The sequence below is a fragment of the Anastrepha ludens genome, chromosome 4 (assembly GCF_028408465.1).
Source record: "Anastrepha ludens isolate Willacy chromosome 4, idAnaLude1.1, whole genome shotgun sequence".
In the NCBI taxonomy this organism is placed as follows: domain Eukaryota; kingdom Metazoa; phylum Arthropoda; class Insecta; order Diptera; family Tephritidae; genus Anastrepha; species Anastrepha ludens.
In genome coordinates, this window is record NC_071500.1 from 108,795,331 (window position 1) to 108,816,119 (window position 20,789).

A 20,789-nucleotide genomic window follows, 5' to 3' on the forward strand; every position below is an offset into this window, starting at 1 on the left:
GATTTCGCAGACTGAAGTGAAAAAGTGAGTACAGCTTCACTGTAACGTAATATAAGTGAAATGTGTGAAATAATTATGAAGAGAATATCAAAATAGCGAAGAATTTTTAGCAAAAATGAAAAATTGGTTTAGATTACCATAAACAAAGAAGATAAAAGGAAAGAGAATAGAAAGAAAAAAATTGTTTGTAAACAAAAAAATGTAAACAAAGTTCTACAAATACGTCAACTTAGCTCAGCTGGTTATATAAAAGTCACTGAAAAGCGAGGAGCAGTATCTCTGTATGCGCCACCTTTTGTGGTCTCTCGCTCGCGGTTAAAAGGTAATAGCTCACAACATGCATCTTCATTTCACTCTTCAGCCTTTCACTTCTGCTCCTCCTAACAGCCGTCTATTCACCCACTCCTCATAAGGTAAACACTGATAAAATCGAATGAGCTCAAAGCTCGGCAGATATGCCAGTTCAGCTGCGCACTCCCTTCGCAGTTGTGAAACTTCAGTTGTTTGTTGCGGCTTTTTGCACTCTAATTTCATATTGCCCGGTTTTTCCTGGAACACACCACTACACATTCATATGTGGTTATGTGCATACTTTTTTTTGTGTTGGGTAGTATACTAATGAACACATACATCTGTACCTAAATATGATTTATACTACGATACAGTCACTTCAATTTTTTTCACCACTCACCAGCAAGATTTTTCAACGCCGCTTCTTTGTGCCCCGACCACTGCAAACTGCAACGTAGTCTGTAGATGCTGTTTTTTTTTTTATTATACAATAAAACACCTCAACTCTATTCCTCTCTCCGTTTGAGTTTTCTTTCTTGCGTCACTTTTTTCTTGTGTAAATATTTATGCGCTTCCGATGGCTTTTTAATATCATTGGCTTTGCCTTTAGCTTTCGCAGCGAGTAATATTTTTCACTTATTCTACAATATTAATGCCAACAACAATAAGCACAATGTGTGAACTTAAATACACTTTGGCATAGAAGCATTAAGACCGAGACCGCAAATTGTTGCGCGCCGCCTGCTTACCATCACTTTGACCGACACTTCAATGCCTTTGGAGACGTTGCAAGAAACAAATATAATAAAAAAGCACAAACACACAATGCAGCAACAAAAAGATAATAATGAGTATTATCTACAAGAAGTAATGCGCGCACTTTCATGCAAATTATGAAAAATCAGCAAATTTTGCACCGTAAAAAGTGTGAAAACTGTCGTTTCTTCGATAGATCGGTTCGATTTTCGGCATGCCGCGTGTTTCTTCACATTCACCCGCGTGTTTTCCACATACTACCTAATATACATATATCGTGATACAATGCAAAAACGTCGATAGCTCGGTGAGTTGCCTAATAGTTGTTGCCTTTTCCGTTGCTGTTGCCGTTGCCGTTGAGTTCACTTTGGTGTACTCGTCGTTCGCTGATCACTGCTGACTGAATCAGTGTATCTTCTCGCCGCGCCGCTGTAGCGCACAACCAGCTTTGATCTTCGTCGCTCAACGACGCCTGCTGATCTTGTTGGCTACGGAGTCAGTTGTTTTTGAACAAAAAAAAAATAAATAAATAAAAATAAAAAATTGAATAAATAAATACGTATAAATGCACGTATATTGATGAAAAATAAGCAAAGTCAATAACAAAAACCACATGCTAGGTAACGGTGCTTTTTCGCAGCACAATTAAATATAGTATACTTGCACATACATACATACATACATACATACATACACATTTGTATTTCCCGAAAATCAGCCTCTCCATAGAAACTGCAGTCGCTGCTCTACAAAACCTCATTCACCTTACTAATGCCACCGCCCGCCTTCCGCGCTCAACTCGTACAATTTCTATTCATCTTTGAGCGACTTTGTGTGTGTGTGTGGGCCAACAGCTGCGAAGCGTCTTTGCGATCTTGGAGATACGCAAGGTTTTCTTAATGTTGGTGCTCGAAAAGTGGCTGATTTTAGCGACATCATCTTCTACGTCGACGTTTTCGACGCTGCTGTAGGTATCCATGATTTCAGCGCACGAATATTGGCTGCCCACTGCGGTTAGGTGCTACTCCCGCTGCTCTTCTCTTAAGTGCTTCTCAACTCAGCCTCTTTGTTTGTGCTTCTACTACGCTGACTCGGTTGTTGATTTTATTTTTATAGCTTTTCTCCGCAATGCTTACTTTTAATTTCTGCTCATCGCTGAGAGATGTTGGCGCATTCCAAGTTGTTAATATTCATAGTTTTATAGCGTTTTTTTGTTTTTGTTGTTTTCTCTTTTGGCTACAGTATTTTGCGGCACACGTTGGCTTTCAGCTTTCACAGCTGTTTGGCGCCGCTACTTTTGGTGTTGGTGTTTTCATTTGAATATTCACCTAACATGCCGTTTCGCGATAAAACTAACTTTTTCTTTAGCTGCTATGACCTGCCGCTTTAGACCAGGTAAAGCATGCTAGGTATGCTGATTATATAATAGTCGTGGGCTCCCACTTCAGGCATGCAACATATAGTTAGGGAGAGACTTTTTCTGGTGGCTGGAAGAGTAAAAGCTTATGTTGATTGAGGAGCTGCACTTAAGGCTACTCAGTAGTTAGATTCTTCTGAGGTTTTGTCGGTATAGCCAGATAGGTGTTGATGTCATGAGGTTTCTACAAATTTCATTTCCAACTCGATTTGCGCAGTTTGTTAATATTTTACTTATTTATGCTGTTTAAAAAAAATGCATGTCGTTATATAAAGGGTTTTCCAATTAGAGGTGTTATTTTGATATTCAAAGAAAAATGCTATTTTTTAATATAAATGATCGGATGTTTATTTCATTATAAAGAGGAATAGCGGAAAATAACATCAGACAAATGACCACCACGACCACGCTTACAGGGCAATATCCTTTTCATGAAATTTTCCATCACCGAATTGCAAAGTGGCTGCCCTATGTCCTCGATAGCTTTACGAATTTCATCTTTGAGGTCTTCAATCGACCCTGGGCTGTTGGCGTAGACCTTCTCTTTCATGTGGCCCCAAAGTAAAAAGTCACAAGGTGTTAAATCACAAGATCTCGGTGGCCAGTTGTGATCACCCCTTCGAGAGATAACACGCTCCGGAAACTTTTTCTGGTTTCGTTGCTTATGTGACACGTAGCGCCGTCTTGTTGAAAAACGTTGTCCAGATCAATACCGTCCAATTCCGGCCATTAAAAATTCGTTAATGATCTCTCGATAGCGATAGATAACACCTGTTATTGGAAACCCTTTATTAAATTCTATATTAGTGTAGAATTTTGAAAAAATTGAATTTTTTTTTTGCATATTTTTAAAGTTTGGACAGTAAGAGGATTTTTTTAAAATTCCTATTATTTCATGAGTTTTAGTCTTTTTGGTGACAAGGCATCGGTTCCGATCCGCCCGCTTCAACTCAACAAAAGACGGTAGGTGTTTCCCTTGGAACGCATTTTTCTCAAAACTACTTTTTTCGAGCTGGCGGTAAGAATACAAGTATTTCGAGTTCCAATTGACCGATTTACTTCAAATTTTGGTAGAATGCTCATTACACATTCCTTCATCGGATGACCCGAGCTCGAGACTATAACTTTGCATTTACTATTTAAAGAAAATCGGAATTGTTGAAAGAATATGCAAAAAACAATTTTTTTCGAACGGCCGCCATATTGTGAAACATTTTTTTTTACTTGTCCAATAGCGGCATCTATAATAATGCAGAATTCGTTTGGTTTTTGTTTTTCAGATCCCCAATAGAGCTGGAATCATGCACGCCAGGACACCCTCTTTTTTTGGACCCTTTACTTTGACTGCGCATAATTTTGTCAATTTTATTTTTTTTGTTTTTGGGATAGTTTTTAATGTAATAAATAATAATCAATAAATAGTGATAAAAAAAATGGATGGTGAAAATTTTTTTTGTTTCCCTTGCACAGCGCTTCAAAAACCGTGCGAAATTTATACCTTGACACTAGAATACCTCCTTAAGAGTAAATCATTAGATGAAATTGTATCTTTACTTTTACTTAAAATGTAAATGTGCATTGTTAATTAAAACTGTTAAACCATTTTGTTTTTTCAAATTCTGTTTTTTTTTTTTTGAGTCATAAACTTCTTCCAACAAACGAGCGATTTATCTTCGAGCTGTATTAACGGGCATTATTACGATTATAAGAGATATTCGAGTTGAAGGCCATGAGGGAACCGAACTTTTCAGACTACCTAATATAAATCCACTCATTTTAGATTGCCCATATATTTTAAATAAATACTTGAATGCTTTTTTTTGCATAGAAAAAAATACTTATATGTACATGCATACGAGCTCTTATAATATACAACATAAACGGTTACGCTGCAACTTCGCTTACCGCAGCAAAGGCCGAGTTGAACCAAATTTAGTTAGAGACAAACCTGTATTGTCGGCACTCAAAGCTTTTCAAGCTGCTGCAGTCGGTGCAATTTCGTAGCAACTCAATGAAAATGCCAATTATACAATCAAGCGTTGGATTTGTAATAGTCTTAACTATGTTAGTAGGCGAAAAGAGTGCGACCAAAAAAATATGCTTAGATTTTATTAACCCTGAAGTGATTAGAGTTAAAAAAAAATCGTTTAATTCAAAGTTATTTAAAGGGTTAGGTTTAGTCAGAATTTTCAAAAAAATGGATATGTTTTTTTTGCATTTTCTTAAAGTATAATATCTTGAAAATATTGTGTGAAAATTTGAAGTAAATCCGACAAATATTTTTCGAGTTATTCAACAATTAACTCTTTCCGGCGCACTGAAAAAAATCGCTAAAAATTAAACACAAAGATTTTTTTATTTCATTTATTCGAGACATTTAATAAAGAAAATGTAAAAAAAAAATTTTTATCCTTGCAAGATTTTGTAGAAGGATGTGGTACGATTGGTATACCATCGCGCATGGAGTGCGAGGATTATTTATGAAACTCATTGAAACAAGTTTTTGTTTTGCTGAGGCAAAGTGGCACATTACAACTTGAGCACATCCACTGAGTCCTTCTTTGGTGGCTTGTCGTGCTGCAGTACGCACATCTACGTAAGGTTGTTCTGACTGGTTGGTGAGATGACGACGATCGTAGGCTTGGATCTACATAAGGTTTATTTTTCTTTATGCGGACTCCAGCTTGCTTTTTATTTTTGGTTCCAAGAGTAGGTGGTGAGGCTGAACTGCATAGTATTGAAATCAAATCAAGTTTGAAGTCCTTAAGGGATCGTGGATCGTAGTACTTCTTCAGCTGATCTAACTTGTCAACGTTATTCATGTGCATATTATAGTCGTGTATTATTTCAGGTTTTTCGATTTCTTTGACAGAACCATCGCTTTGGCGTTGGCATTTACAAATTTACTCGGTTCATGAAAGTTAGATAAAGCTGTAACCTCTCTTTTGTCAATCTACTTCGTAAAGAGTATACCAGAATCACTAATTTGCCAATCATAGTCGCCCCGTTTTAATTGCTTACCAGGTCTAATATCGGTAGGAAGAAATGTTCGATTGGTTCGCACTGTTCCGCATCCATTTATCAACTGCTTTTTCAGTTCAAGAATCAAGTTGAACGAAGTGAAAAAATTATCGAAAAACACTTTATGGTGTTTACCTCTAAAATCAGTAGTTAAGCCGAGAACGACCCGTTGTCCAAGTTTTTTTTCGATTAGATCTCCATTTTTACCCGTATATAGTATATCTCGAACCCTGCTTAAGTTTTTTAGCCATTGCCATTTACATACGTATATACCGCACGGTGGTATACTTTTTGTACCAGGAACTTTAATCACTTTCCACACTAAGTCTTTTGATTATTTTTATTCCATTGGCTGAGTAATTAATTCATTAACACTTTATTTTATTAAAATTGTAGGAAACCGATGCTGTTCGTGCTTTTATTTACAAAATATGATAAATTCTGAGTAACACTTTAATACTTCAATATTCTATTAATTTTGCGCGTAAAAAACATATATATTTATCTCTTTCAAACACTTGTTATATTTTTTTTTAGAAAATATAAGCTTAAATTTGCCTGTATAAGTGGTAAAAGAATTATACCAATGCGCATAAAATGCAGGAAAAACATTTAAATAAGTGGTATAAATTTTATACCAGCGCCCCGGAAAGAGTTAACAAAGGACGCTCGGGCGCTCCGGAATCGATAACAAAACTTTAAATGCGTTTTTCTCAAAACTATGTTTTTTGAACTGGTGATCACTGTAACTTAAAAACCGCTTGGTAGATTTATTCTGCGATAACAGCGATAACTTTTACAATTATTAATTTTTTTTTTTTAAATGTTGTTAAAATCAAGTCGAAACATGCTATATTTTTGTTTTTGTAAAATAAAACAATTGTCTAGCAAAAAATGATTGAAAATCATAATTTTTTCGGGCCTCTGACCCCTTAAGCTAAAGGGTGTTTTTTTTAGAGGTTAGGTTTTCAAGATGAAATAAAACGTATATAATTTAATGTTATGGTCAAGAATTTAGCTTTATTATAAAGATAAGGGTTTGCCATTATGTTTTAAAAATGATTTCGGGCAAGTGGCCGCCGCGGCTGGCTCGAATAAATTCCAGCCGAGAGGCCCAATTTTCGACCACTTTTTGCAGCAATTGGGGCCGTATGTCAGCAATAACGCGCCGAATATTCTCTTCCAAGACGTCAATCGTCTCGGGCTTATCTGCGTAGACAAGCGACTTCACATAGCCCCACAAGAAATAGTCCAGCGGTGTTAAATCGCACGATCTTGGAGGCCACGCCACAGGTCCACGGCGCGAGATAATGCGCTCACCAAAAGTTTCCTTCAATAAATCGATTGTTGCGTTGGCTGTATGGCATGTAGCGTCGTCTTGTTGGAACCAAAGGTTGTCCACATCAACATCGTCCAATTCAGGCACGAAAAAGTCATTAATCATGGCTCTATAGCGCTCTGTTGACTGTAACATTATGGCCGGCTTCATTTTTAAAGAAATATGGACCAATGATTCCCTCTGCCCATAGAGCACACCAAACAGTGACTTTTTGAGGATGTAACGGAGTCTCAGCAATGGCTTGTGGATTATGTTCACTCCAAATGCGGCAATTTTGCTTATTGACATACACATTCAACCAAAAGTGAGCTTCATCGCTGAACAAAATTTTCTTGTGAAAATCGGGATCGGTGGCCATCTCGTTTTGGGCCCATACACCGAACGTGCGACGCGCTTGATGGTCGTTCGGCTTCAATTCTTGCACGAGTTGGATTTTGTAAGCCCGCAAACCAAGATCCTTCCGCAAAATCTTCCATAAAGTGCATGGGCACATCTCCAATTGCTGCGCGCGATGGCCGATGGACTCATTCGGGTCTTCTTCGATACTCTGCTCCACAGCAGCAATAGCGTCTTTGGTGCGCACTGTACGACGTCTCTGAGGATGCGTATTATCCACTAGAGCAAACGTGGTGCGAAACCGATCCATGGTTAATCGAATTAGTGACTCTGATGGACGATTATGTCGACCGAATATTGGACGCAGCGCGCGATGCGTCGCGCGAACCGAACCATTATTTTCGTAATAAATTTGCACGATTTGCAAACGTTGTTCAGGTGTAAGTCTATTCATTATAAAATGGCAAACTAAACTGAGCATAAATCAAGTGACAGCTGTAAAAAAGACCATCTACGAAAAAAGTAGTGCCAACTTGAAAACCTAACCTCTAAAAAAAACACCCTTTACTATAGAAAAATATCCATTCATCTTGCCTGCTAAATTTCAATCAAATAATGTTGGGCCCAGATTTCCTGGGAAAAGTATTTTCAGTGTAATTATTGAAGAAAAAAATGTGGATGCTTAGATGCTGATGCAATCAAGAAGTTTGATGGGATTTAGGTTAGCGCATTACCCCAGGCTGTCGCAGAAACGAGCACTCAGTGACCTTAATCGTCTAGCTGCTAAACCTGGACATTTGCAAAGAAAGTGATCATCAATGTCCTTTTCTAAAAGGTCCCCACAACTTCTGCAATGTGGGTCAAATGGTGAACCTAGCTTTTCCGCATGTGAGCCGATCGTCCAGTGACCGGTAAGCAAAGCAAGGAGCTTGGAAATTGAATGACGTGGAGCCCCCAAGATTTTTTTAGGTCCTTCGTCTATTGCACTGGGGCCACATGGTTTTCGAAATAGCACATAAAGAAATGGAGCTCTATCTGTTCTGTGCTTTCCTGAAAAATATTTTGTTCAATTCCGCTTTAACAACAGTCAGGGGTATGTCGATGACCGCGTAGGAGGTCTCTGAGATCAGGGAAATGTTATCTGCCTTGATCGCGTCATGACTTAGATTAGATTAGATTTGTGGGGGATTGGACAAGTCCAAGCACTCAGTCTCCTAACCATTGTAGTACACCCGGAAAAAATTCATTAGAAAGAATAGAGATAGGAAAGATAAAATGTGGGCGTTACGACAGAAAAATGAGTTTGAGATCACTCTTCCACAAATTTATTGGTTTCATTGATGAATTTTAAAAAATCCGGAAGAGTTAAGGTCCATACTCAGTATATCGCAACCCAATATCGCAAGTCTGATTCTGGAAAACACCGGACAGCTACAGAGAAAATACTCTCCAGTGTCGTCATCCTCATCTATCCTAGGCATATCAGGCTGTCGACGACCCACATGGCAGTCATATGCTGAGCACAGGCGTTGTGCCCTGTGATTACACCCACCAGTACTCTCGCGGCTTGACTATCGGAACAAAATTTAATATCTCCCTTGCTCTCACGTTCCCCAGACACTTAGCAGTATTGCAAAGACTTTTTCCTGAAAAATACTGGCACTATTCGGCCATTTGAAGGAAATAGATAAATTGGCTGACTTAGAGCAAACCCCTGCTCCGACTCTCGTCAGTGAAGATAGATGTACCAGCCTCCTGCCCACTTGAAAAGATTGCCCTGGCACGACTCTCAAACTCCAGTTTGCGGATAGATAAATACGCATTCTATTGCTTTCAACAACGGGACTGACATTTCTTCATACATCTGCGTGTTTAGCACCTGATGAATTTCATCACTGATGTGAAGTGGTTAATGTAACCGTTAGCAGTTGTTCGGTCTTCTTCGTAACCCTCAAAACCTAACTTTAATCAAGTGCCGCGCTTTAAGTTTGGCCAAAATCGCTTAATCAGTTATCGGGCCAATCTAGAAGAAGAAGAATTCATGACAATACGATTTCGAAAAACAACAATTACTTGTTTTTTATTACTAGTCTTTTATTATTCAAATATATGACAAAGAAGTGCATAGCAGACAAATTAACATTACTTTCTTTGTTTTACAAATTCAATTCAACATATTTTACGTATTTATATTTATATAATATTATAATTAGAATGTGCCGTATAAGATAGCTAAGATTTGCACTCTATTAAAGCGCATCAGTATTGCAAACTACGTTTCGTTCCTATATCGTCAAGTATTTGTCGCAACTCCTCATCTTCGAAACGTCCCTCTAACGATGGTATTAACGCCTTTGCTTCCTCTGGCGCTTCGGGGCATAGGTTACCCAGGGCAGCCAACTCGAATTTGTGCAACTTTTTTTGCATTAAAAGACTGAAAAGAAAAAAATTAGTTGGTTCAGCAATGTTTAGCGCAAATTATTACTTTTGTTTATATGTGAATTCAATATTTAATGAGTTTATTTAATAGGCTGAATTAAAGAGTTAGTTGATTGATATGAGTATGACTTAATTTTTTTATTTATTCATGTCTTATTTTAATTATTTATTATTTATTTATTTTTATTTAGTTTCTTGTTTTTTGTTTTTATTTTCTTGTTTTTTTTTTGTTTCTATTTCTTTTATCCTTTTTTATTAATTTTTTATTCGTTTATTCAGTTATTTATTCATTTATTTACTTTTTTATTTTGTATTCCTTTATTTATTTTTTCATTTATTTATTTATTCATTTTTTTTTATTATAATTTTTTATCTTTTTATTAATTTATTCAGTTATTTATTCATTTATTTACTTTTTATTTTTTATTCCTTTATTTTTTTCATTTATTTCTTTTATTTATGTATTTTTTTTTATTATTTTTTATTTTTTTTTTTTATTTTTTTTTTATTCGTTTTTTTTATTCATTTTTTTTTTTGTTATAATTTTTTATTTTTCTTTTATTTTTTTATTATTAGTTTTTTACTATTTTTTTTATTATTTATATTTATTCATTTTTTTATTTATTGTAATTTTTTATTTGCTTTTTTTTAATTATTTATTTTGTATTTTTAAATTTTATTTATTGTTTGTATATATTTTTTTATTTATTTATGTTTTCTTATACAATTTTTTGTATTTTGTATATTGTTTTATATTTTGTTTTATATATTTTTATACTTTTTTATTATTTTTATTTTTTTTTATTTTTTTATTTTTTTATTTTTTTTTTTTTTATTTTTTTATTATTAGTTTTTTACTATTTTTTTATTATTATTTATATTTATTCATTTTTTTATTTATTGTAATTTTTTATTTGCTTTTTTTTTTAATTATTTATTTTGTATTTTTAAATTTTATTTGTTTATATATATTTTTTTATTTATTTATGTTTTCTTATACACTTTTTTGTATTTTTTTTATCTTGTTTTATATTTTGTTTTATACTTTTTTATTTCTTTTTATTTTTTTTTTATTTTTTTTTTTATTTTTTTATTAATATTTTTTAAATTTTTTTTCTTTGATTTTATTTTTTTTTTTATTTTTTTTTTTTTTTAATTTTTTTTCTATAATTTTATTTTTTTATTCATTTATTTTTGTTTATGTGTATTTTATTTGTTTATAATTTACTTCACACATCGCAAGCTATTTCACTCACCTGCGCACCGCTGCAATTGTTTCCTTATTTTTGAATTTACGAAAACTGTCTGTGTATGCATATGTCTTCATAAAAACCTCAGAGAACTCCTGCTCTTCATCCGCAGATTCGTTCTGTCGTTTACGATGGTCCAGTAACATATGAACTTCAGAGATGAGCAAAGTCTCGGCATTTTCAAATTCTGTAAAGCACAAAAATAAAAGTAAATTATTAGTTTTCATATTTAAATAACATCTGGTAGCAAAAATATGCAGGTGAAGCACAAGTGAAACGATAGCTGAGACTAACATCTATAAATAATTGTCAATTGATTTTGGTTCAGGTTGTTATTGTAACAGCATAAAACTATTCCCATACATTTTTGTGGATTGCTGCTGAAGTGACAGCCTTTGACCGGATTCAAATCCGTAACGTTGAACTGACTGTCGAAAACATGCTGTGAGACGCAGCAATTCGTAGGTCACGTCGGCCCATTTATGTGTCCATTCTTAATCAGGAAATCGTATATTTGACGCGTTTTGTTGACATCAATCTTTATTAAACGTCGGGCGTCGGCCAAACGCAAATTACCCATTTTCATATTTTCCGCTACTAAAATGTTTTTATAATCCATATATGCTTGCGGTGCTATGCGCTCAACACTGCAAAGCTTTCGTTCGTCTTCGGTGAGACGCGTGTAGCCAGGCATACCTGTACAGAGAAATAAATCTGTTTATTAGAGTGCATTAAAAAATTATCATAAGTCTGCGACAAACCAATAATATCCATGGGCCCGGCTTTCTTTCTGGGATTTGTAACTCCATTGGACATTGCGAAAGGATTCGGTACCAATTTGTGCGTGCTTGGTATTAACTTACGCCAATCGTGCAGTTGGCGATATGTCTCATTTTTCGCACGATCGCGTTGCTGTTGTAAACGACGTTTCTTTAATTTGAAGTATAAGGCACCAGCTGCAAGTGTGCGCACGCCATTCTGACGCAGCTCATATAGCCTATTAGTGTGGTGAAAGCGTTAGTAAGTATAAAAAATAACTAAATATTTAATAAATTTCTACCTATAGATGGTTTTCTGCACATCCGAGAAATATTTTAGCGATTCAACGAGCATATCAAATTTAATTGGGTTGCAGATTTGCATAAAAGAAAGAAAGCGATTGCAGTTTGCTTCGGAGCCAAGCGCGTCCGCGTACTTTGACATCCAGCCCAGCGTGCGATTTGGCATAATCAGTCCGTGATCGCGCATTATTCGATACCTGCGTAGACGTTCCCTGAAATTATGATAACAAATCTAAGTATTTATAGCTATTGGATTTGATGTAAATTGCACATTTGCATACCTCAACCGATTATTATATGCGCGCACCACCGCCAATTGTAACTCTTCATTCACAACGCGACTGCTTTCGTCAAAGTAATGCTCATCGTCGTCAGTGGCAGTTATTGCGGCAAAACTTTCCTGCATGATTGTCGTTAACAGGCCTTCAGCCGAGTTATCGTAAGGAGTATCGAAGTCACCACGTGCGCACCTATACCCCGCCATCATTTTAAATTGCATTGTAGCCGTCTCATCACTGCGTGGCGGATCAACGGAACGCATCTTAACCAAATACGGCATGCGTTCGGGAAAATAAGCATTCCTCGCGTGCGTCAGCCCAAGCAGTCGTTCAAAAATTCCACCAAAATAGAAATTATGGTAGTGTTGGCGACATTCCTCAACGTTGTGACGGTAATGTAATGCATGTGCAACTGCCTCCCAATTGCCATAGCCCTTTTTCTCTAGTGTGTGCAACAAAATACGCTCATCCTTCGCAGTCCAACCATTGGCGCCAGGGAATACCTGTATGTCGTCACGCACAATCACGTATGAATGTGTGTTAAGATGCGTCGCAGTCTCACGCCCGTGCGCGAAGCATTGCATACATAGCAGCGTATGCTCGCAGTCGGGACATTTTATGTATGGTTCGTACAAATCGCAATTGCAAGTGCTGCAGCGCTCAGTGTTATTCACACCCGCTTCAATGTAATCGGCATAGTATTTCTGGGCAGCTTTGCTGCGCGCTTCCAATGCCTTGTTGAACGTTTCGGAGTGGTAGTAAGCCGTGACATACTTTGTGTCAGATTTGGAACGAACTTTGGTGACGCTTTGATGCTGGTTCGGCTCACTTCTCGGAGCGGTTGTTCTAGATAAATTGTTTGGAACTTCTAACTCAACTACAAGATGAAAATAATCAAAAATATTTTTGCGCCCAATGGTATCGCATACATTTTATAAATACATATTTGTCACTGCTCGTTTCACTTGTGGAACTCATTTGCCGAAAATGTACTTCTCACTTACCCTTTGGAAATTGAAGATCTGCCGCATCTTCTTCGACCATATCCACTGGATTCATGAACGACATTTTTGACTATATTTGTAATTTTAACTCTTTAAAAACGGGTTTAATGTTTTAAGTGAACTATTCGAGAATGGTTAGAGAAAAAAATTAAACTGCCGAAGTGGCTTTGGCATTTCTGACAACTAATAATTCGGGAGCTGCCACATTTGTAGAAAAGGGATATTTTAGGTGCCTGTCCTCACTAACTCCCTTTATAAGAAAGTGTTCAGAGAGAGAAATTGGATAATATTGAGAGGTGTAAAAAGCAATGCAACCCTGTTCCATTATTTTGGACGAGAATTAGCCAGTAAATATATTTCTTAGAACTTTACAGTTTCCGTTTTCAGGAGACAAGGATAACTATCCAATTGAGAGTGTACCGACAAAAATAAGTCAAAAAATTGCCGTAGTGGACCCAATCGAGTTGGGAAGACGTCAATTTTTATAATTCCAAATCTGTAAATATGAATACAACACATAAATAAGGCCACATAAAACTATATTACTTAACCATATTTGTATAAATGTTAATGTATCGGATCAATATATATGAATCTAACCTCCAATTTACTGGTGAATATGTAAAATCCTGCTAATTTAAGTAATTTACTCTCATATTGTCGTTCTCATGATCACGTTGTCAAATTTTTCTACACGAAATATATGATTTCATTTTCTCAACAACCAGTTAAATATTTATTTAACACTCTATAATTTTAAGATGTGGCAGCACTAAAGGATATAAAGGAATTTGTGAAAATTCGGTACTCAGGTAAGCAGGTAGCAAGAATAATTGTATACAATACCATTGAATACCCCGAAAACAAAAGGAGGTGAAATTACTTCTTTGTGAAGACGAAAACTAGGCACGCGGCCCTTCGTTTTCATTAGTTTGTTTTGTTTAAAGGTCACAATATTACCACACCATTCACTGAATTTTTACAAACATGCAATTTCTCTTCTGAATCGAAGAGGTCTATTGGTGATTTTTAATGAACGTTTAAGGGGTTATACGCAGTTATGAAGCAAATAAAAGACGGGTTGTCAAGGATTTATCCTGAAGAAACTTCAGAATATTTTAATTTGAAAATTTTTGGCGGTTATAAAAGCATCCTTCAAGAACGTAACAAAATTTTTTATTTATGAAAATGTTGATTATAGAGCGCGCTGCAGGCGATTTCTGGAACCTCCTTTAAAAAAAGACGATTTACGGTGTACATCGTAACTCAGGATTGGATTATCTGAAATCAAAAAACCAAACAAATTTTGTTAATATATAAGATTATCTAGTAATTAATCGTTCGGCTAATCAAAATAGTGAACTTTCACAAAATGGCAGCTTTTAAAAGAAATGATTTCGATTTTTACGTTAAAATTTGGCCGTAAATTGATTATAAAATGGAAAATAAGTATCAGATTTACAAAAGGAACGATTAATTACTAGAAAATGTATCTTTAAAGATTGAGTTAAAACGGTTGACCGATCAAACAAGCCGTTTTCGAGATATCGTGTACACCGACTTGAAAAATGCCGTTTTGAAAAAAACACGTTTAAAGTTTCAATACCTACCTTAAAACGTGCCGAGGCATCTCTACATATTTAGGTATAACTCCGAAAGTATTGCTTAGATCTACTTCAAATTTCGTGCGTATACTTTTGAATATATGTACATTACAAAAATGCAATAAAAAAAATCGATTTTTTTGAAAGTCATAACTGCGTATAGCCCCTTAAAAGGCAATAGCAACGGAGCAGCTGATTCGCTGCTGCAGACAGTTCAGAAAAGAAAATATGTTTAAAAAGGAGAGAAAAACTCTCACTAACACTTTGTTATTAAAATACAATGACAGAAAACTTTAATCCGCTTCCTTTTTTTAAATTCGGTTTTTCATGTGTTATCCATATCCTCTTTACTTTTGGTTGAGTGAAAAGGACAACTTCTTCAAATTGTTTGGATGTATCTTTATTTTCTCGATTGTAACTGCTAAATTCCAAGTCTCTTAGTAATCTACGCGTTATTCTATTATTCCTTATGAGTAATTTTCTAGCGTCATTTTTCCATCATTCACCTATGTTTCTAAATATACCCAACCTCCTTTTCCTACTTTCTGTCACTTCTTAAATTTACACAAGGATATCATTCTCTGAATGATAGATCACAAGATTTGTTCGGCCGAAGTAGACGTCCTCTGTTACTTTCAGCATCACATGTTGGTTGCATGCGCATAAGCTGAATGATCTACAACTTACCTGTTGCACAAGCATTATTTTGTAAATTTAAATATTCATCCGAAACACCCTGCGCTAGTATTTTCCAAATGTCACCTACAGATGTGTAATTATCTTGAAATATGACGGATAGGTGTCGCGCTTGTTTTATTTTTCTTATTTTTATTCATTCAATTCGTAAATAAAATAATGACTGCTTCAGACGAAATTACACAAAAAATAAGTTTAACGCTATTGAATGGCACCGGCTATGTGTTTAACGTGGATGGTGAGCAAAACTAATTAATAAAGCACAATATAAATTACCTTTTTTACTCCATTTAACAGACTACATGACATTGCGGCAGAGGCACCGCATTGTGGGTGCGCTGGTGGGCACGTGTAATATGCGCGGCTGGTCCGCCAACGATTGCAGTTAGTTTGTGACAGTACATAAAAATCATGTTACTACTTTAGTATAATCCCTCCACTATTTTAGCTTTACCAGTAGAATTGACACCCCATGAAACTCGCTTTCTCGTGGAGCGCGGCATTGCTCAGTTAGTTTCCAAGCAACAAACATTATTGTGTGTGCCTGAAGCCAGCGAGCTTGTGCAGTACCATGAACGTTTAGAGGCTGGTTTTGCTGCGCAATCAAAATCTTTAAAGGCTGAAAAATTGCGTGAGGCTGAACGTAATATGGACAAAATTCTAAGTGGCAAGCGAAAGAAGCTATTGAAGGAAGGCATATCCGGAGCTGGTATTTACAAATTATCGTAACTATCGCAAACAATTCCTTATTCTCCTTCTTTTATAGATATTAAGTTAGATGCTGCGCAAGTTCTGCAGGAAATTGCCGATAATTTCGTTTTTGATCGAAAAAATGCACAACTCGAAATTGACTATGCTCATACGCAACCGCATGGTAAGTGTTTCGAATGGTTTTGTAATTCTATAATAAATATAACGGTTTTCCAGCTTACACAATTGTCGAGCCGCCGTCCATTGAGAATTCTCTCAAATATAAGGTTTTTTGTGATTTTTGGAAGCGTGGCTACTACGTAACTGCAGGCGACGCGTTCGGCGCTGATTTCCTGCTTTATCCTGGTGATCCACTCCAATATCATGCTTCACACATTGTCATATTACTCGATACGCCCATAGTAGAGCCTTTGCACTTGATTGCCAAAGTGCGTTTGTCTGTGATAGTCAATAAGATTTGCGTTTTTGCTTACTTTGGTAGTGAAAAAGCGAGTGGCAATGACACGGATGGCACTAGCGCTAGCACGGAAAGTAAAGTTCATTACCAAACTGTGCAATGGGAAGGCAATAGAGACAAGCAAGTTCAAGCAGGAACAAGTAAAAAAAGCTGATACGTAAGAGGCAAGCAGGAAACTTTAAAGATTGTTTAAAGCGGCAATGGGATTATTTGTAATAGAGTCCGACCGAATAGTAATATAATATTTGGCTGATGCTGATTCCTTAAAACAATTACCTGAATACAAATTCAATGGAAAACATAAACAAATAACTAAATAACATTGTAAAACAAATACGCATTCGATAATCTATTAATTTATTTATGTATATTCTTAAATATTTGTTAAAGACTTTGTTGCATAGTATTTTTCATATTCAATGTAAAATGAATAGTTCATTTGAGATTACATTTTTTAGGGATAGTCATAGTAATATACTCAAGTCGCCTCTTGAGAAACCCAGTAAGCCTGTTATTTGTTACACATAAATGTTCTCTGATTTAAGAGGTTATATACAGTTAGAATTTTCAAAAAATCGATTTTTTATTTTATTTTCTTAATGTACATACATTTAAGAATACACACTCGAAAACGGCTGAACCGATTAGTCTCAAATTTTAACACAAGCTGCTTACATAATATATATTTTTTAGTAATTAATCGAAGATTTTTTCTCACCGATAAATATTTTTTTATAAGCAATTTCCAATCCAAATAAATATTTTTACTAATACAAAGCCTTAAAATATAGTTAAAAGATAACATAGTTTGTCTACAAATTTTTAGATCAGTAAATTTACAATTTTTCTCAGAAAAAATTCCGAAAAATAAGCTTTTTTCGGCATTCTAGCAGATGTGCTGTTTTTATTCTGCAGCAGTTAGGCCCGAGCCGTCTTGTTAATTATCTGCACCTCGCCATTCCAAGCAATTCAAATTCATTTCCTTTGTTGGAGAATTTGAGAGAGAAAGATAAATAATGAAAGGGAAAGAGGTGCATGCGAGAGAGAGAGAGAGAAAGCATCAAGTGCAGTCGCGACGGGTTGATTCAGGAAGGCCTTTTCTTTTGATACTCCTACGGCCCGGAACCCATGTAACGGAGGTGATCATCGACTGAGATACTTAGCGGAATTTTATTTTGGAAACATATTTTTTTATGAACAATAAACTACAACTCAACCTGCCTGTATGTTCTAATATCAATGCCCTGGGCCGCGTTTGATCACACCGAACTTACCGACAAGGGCTGAATTCAATATGAAATAGTGGCGCTTATTATGAGCAACATTCGTTCTTCGACTGTAGTCGAAAGTGCTGATCGAACGAATTTTCATTTGGTATTATGGTGCTCATTCGCTGAAGAATAGAACTATTGTGAATTTCGATCGCTCGACGCATTTACAATAGATAATTTTTTCTCAGCTGATACAGCAAATCAAAATATAAGAAAAAGCGGTTGTATTGAAATTCTTTGTTAACAACATTTTTAAAAGTTAAAAAAGTATTTTTTGTGAAAATGAGTACAACGGAGTTGTGGTTCGACGATTCATCTCAATGTGAATAATGTAAATTTTAGGTTTGTGATCATACAATGAAAATAACTTATATAAATGCGAAAAATCCAGGAGCTACTCATGATTCTATGGCTTTGAACATGTCGCCATTGAAAACGCATTTAGAGGAGCAACATCTCAATGGCCGTCGCAATACTTGGCTCCTCGGCATGTAATAAACACCAATTGAAATTCCGTTTTTAATAATTTTTGTCTTTCTCAGGTGATGCTGGATACGCTCTAAAACCTTATTTAATGACGGCGTTCAGAAACTCTGAGGAAGGGTCTCCACAAAGGACTACAACAAACAACATGATAAAGCGAGAAGTATCATTGAGAGAACAATTGGAGTCTTGAAAAACCGATTTAGATGTTTGTTGCAGGCAAGAGCTCTCCACTATTCTCCAAAGAAGCAACACAAATTATTAAGGTGTGTGCAGCTTTGCACAACATTTGTTTGCTTTACAATATTCAACTTCCGGATGAAGATTTATCCGATGAGACCCTCAACGATGATGCTGGAAATATTGAAGTGGAGTCAAATAACGGAGAAGCAGAAAACATAAAAAATTAATATAAATTCTTCGAATATTAAGGAAAAAACTAAAAAAGTATTAAATAAAAACCTTTACGCCATGGTTTCTTTTTTATTTTTGTTATACATTTTCCTTATTCAAATATTCGTCATTCCGCAGCCCATACCTGCCAAGGGAAAATAAAAATGTATTTCTACAAACATCACAAAAAAACCATTATTAACCTTAATCCACTTTGCTGCCATTCTAACTGGTGGTCCCAATCAATTCAGCCCCGTTGTAAACTCCTCCCATTTTTTTGCTGCTTGAACTTTTGTGTAAATCCCTTTTGCGAATTGTGGATTATCTTCCATTAATGCAATCAGCCTTTCTAATTGCTGTTTGGTACTCACGACTTTCGACCTGCATAAAATTAACAAAATTAGTATATGTTTATTATTTGGTTACTATAAAACAATAAATAATCGCAAACAACTTACATTTTAACTAATTTTCCCACAATACGCTACACAATCGAAAGCAAAATTGCATTCGACTCTAAATTCGGTAAACAACGAAAATTTCGATAGAGTTGCACCGCTCATAATACCAAATTGCCATTCGATTTTCGATCTTCGACAACCAGCGAATATCGAAGATCGAATCTCACTCATAATAGGGGCCAGTGTTTCAGACTAGGTCGACTCAGACCCTTACGTACGCTTGAGCTAACGACTCACGACCATATCATACGCACACAAGACGGTAATGTACATGACATTATCGCACCCTTTCGGAGTTCCATCTGCGTCATAACGAAAGAAATGGAGACTATCAGCACCTCCATACGGCATAAGTAGTATGGATGTAGTGCAAATGCGGTTCCGGGGAGGAAGTTGGACGAAGAGGGGAGATCTGTTTTAGTGGGAGCATGGCCCACATATCATTGGTGCGACGGCATCAATCGAAACTTTCTGACAATTTTATCCTCTTCCAGTATATCTTGGACCTGCAGTAAAGAGAGAGATAGCTTGCTTAACGGCAACTTGACCTCTCCTGAATTTTATTCTAAATTGCTAAAGTGTCTGAGAGTTCATGTCGAAAACTAAGTTAACTGGAGCATCGCGAAACGTCATGGCGGTGGTCATCAAAAGACTGCAACGTCATGTGAAATGGTTCCAAAAGTGAAGAAAAAGCGACTTGAGCGAAATCCCCTACGAAGTGCCAATCAAATGGCGAAAGAACTGAAAAATGGCGAAAGGACTGAAAAATGATCTCAAAGTCAAGCCGTTCAAGATCCAAAAGGCGCATGATATTATACCTAAGCAGCAACAAGTCTGACTTGAGAGAGCACACGAGTTGCTTCGCTTGGCCGAAAGCGATCAATTTCCGAACATTGTGTCTTCTGACAAGAAAATTTTTCAAATTGGGCAATTTGTGAACTCCCAAAACGATAGGGTTTACTTGCCCGACCGTTTATACGAGAATTTGAGCCATTGATTGGCCACCAGGAGGCAGTACTCACCATAGGAAATGGTTTGGGCCGCTGTAACCGCTAATGGGCGCTCTCCAATCGGTTTCATCGAGCATGGCATCAAGGTAAATGCGAAATATTTTCAGGAAAGTATTCTAGAGGTTGCTTTGAAGCCGTGGTCAGACAAACATTTCGGTCGAAGAACATGGACGTTCCAACAGGACTCGGCACCGTCTCATAAAGCTCGTATGAACCAAGAATGGTAAAAAACAACGTTCTGAACTTCATAACGTCCGCACAATGGCTCTCAAATTCACCAGACGCGAATCCTATGGATTATTCTCTTTGGGCCGTTTTGAAGGGCAAGGTCCGAACTAAAAGATTCACCAGTCTCGAGGCGCTGGAAAACGCCATTGTCCGCGAGTGGGCGAAAATACCAGCAAATCACATATGGGCAGCTTGTGATTCGTTTCTGGCCCATCTCAAGGCCAAAGTCAAGGCAAAATGTGGTCATATCGAGAAAAAGTAAAATGATTCTTATTTTATGCTA

General features: G+C 36.2%; 3 protein-coding genes across 4 annotated transcripts in view; 1 reads left to right on the top strand and 2 right to left on the bottom strand.

Annotated features, from left to right (window-relative positions):
- Positions 1–1,661, bottom strand: part of LOC128860575 (uncharacterized) — a 41,995-nt gene extending 40,334 nt beyond the window's left edge. Inside the window, exon 1 of the mRNA XM_054098172.1 lies at positions 692–1,661. The gene's annotated coding sequence lies outside the window, so the exon portion shown is untranslated. The remainder of the gene's footprint in view (positions 1–691) is intronic.
- Positions 1,662–9,233: 7,572 nt separating this feature from the next.
- On the bottom strand, positions 9,234–13,387 carry LOC128860576 (DNA-directed RNA polymerase II subunit Rpb4). 2 transcript variants are annotated; one of them, XM_054098175.1, is made up of 5 exons: positions 13,193–13,387; positions 12,192–13,065; positions 11,910–12,122; positions 11,611–11,846; positions 11,049–11,545 (listed from the first exon to the last, which is right to left on the bottom strand). In XM_054098175.1, exons 1-5 carry the CDS (start codon positions 13,254–13,256, stop codon positions 11,316–11,318), a joined length of 1,617 nt encoding a protein of 538 aa, XP_053954150.1. In that variant the 5' UTR covers positions 13,257–13,387; the 3' UTR covers positions 11,049–11,315. The 2 variants fall into 2 exon arrangements, with proteins under 2 accessions (XP_053954149.1, XP_053954150.1); XM_054098174.1 differs by lacking the exons at positions 11,049–11,545; positions 11,611–11,846; positions 11,910–12,122; positions 12,192–13,065 and adding exons at positions 9,234–9,594; positions 10,856–11,036 and having other exon boundaries at positions 13,193–13,383.
- Positions 13,388–15,606: 2,219 nt separating this feature from the next.
- Positions 15,607–17,427, top strand: LOC128862227 (tRNA-splicing endonuclease subunit Sen34). Its single transcript, XM_054100733.1, has 5 exons — positions 15,607–15,730; positions 15,790–15,876; positions 15,941–16,201; positions 16,259–16,366; positions 16,420–17,427. The coding sequence occupies exons 1-5, from the start codon at positions 15,652–15,654 to the stop codon at positions 16,812–16,814; spliced, it is 930 nt and encodes a 309-aa protein (XP_053956708.1). The 5' UTR covers positions 15,607–15,651; the 3' UTR covers positions 16,815–17,427.
- Positions 17,428–20,789: the final 3,362 nt, after the last annotated feature.

What these genes read in the sequence shown, in the direction of transcription:
- LOC128860576 (XM_054098175.1), bottom strand. Translation starts at nt 13,256, where the DNA reads ATGTCGTTCATGAATCCAGTGGATATGGTCGAAGAAGATGCGGCAGAT. An exon ending in GCATATAATAATCGGTTGAG is followed by an intron (nt 12,123 to 12,191) that starts GTATGCAAATGT and finishes TCATAATTTCAG; the next exon opens with GGAACGTCTACGCAGGTATC. An exon ending in CGGGCCCATGGATATTATTG is followed by an intron (nt 11,546 to 11,610) that starts GTTTGTCGCAGA and finishes TTCTCTGTACAG; the next exon opens with GTATGCCTGGCTACACGCGT.
- LOC128862227 (XM_054100733.1), top strand. Translation starts at nt 15,652, where the DNA reads ATGACTGCTTCAGACGAAATTACACAAAAAATAAGTTTAACGCTATTG. An exon ending in CTGGTCCGCCAACGATTGCA is followed by an intron (nt 15,877 to 15,940) that starts GTTAGTTTGTGA and finishes CCACTATTTTAG; the next exon opens with CTTTACCAGTAGAATTGACA. An exon ending in GGAAGGCATATCCGGAGCTG is followed by an intron (nt 16,202 to 16,258) that starts GTATTTACAAAT and finishes CTTCTTTTATAG; the next exon opens with ATATTAAGTTAGATGCTGCG.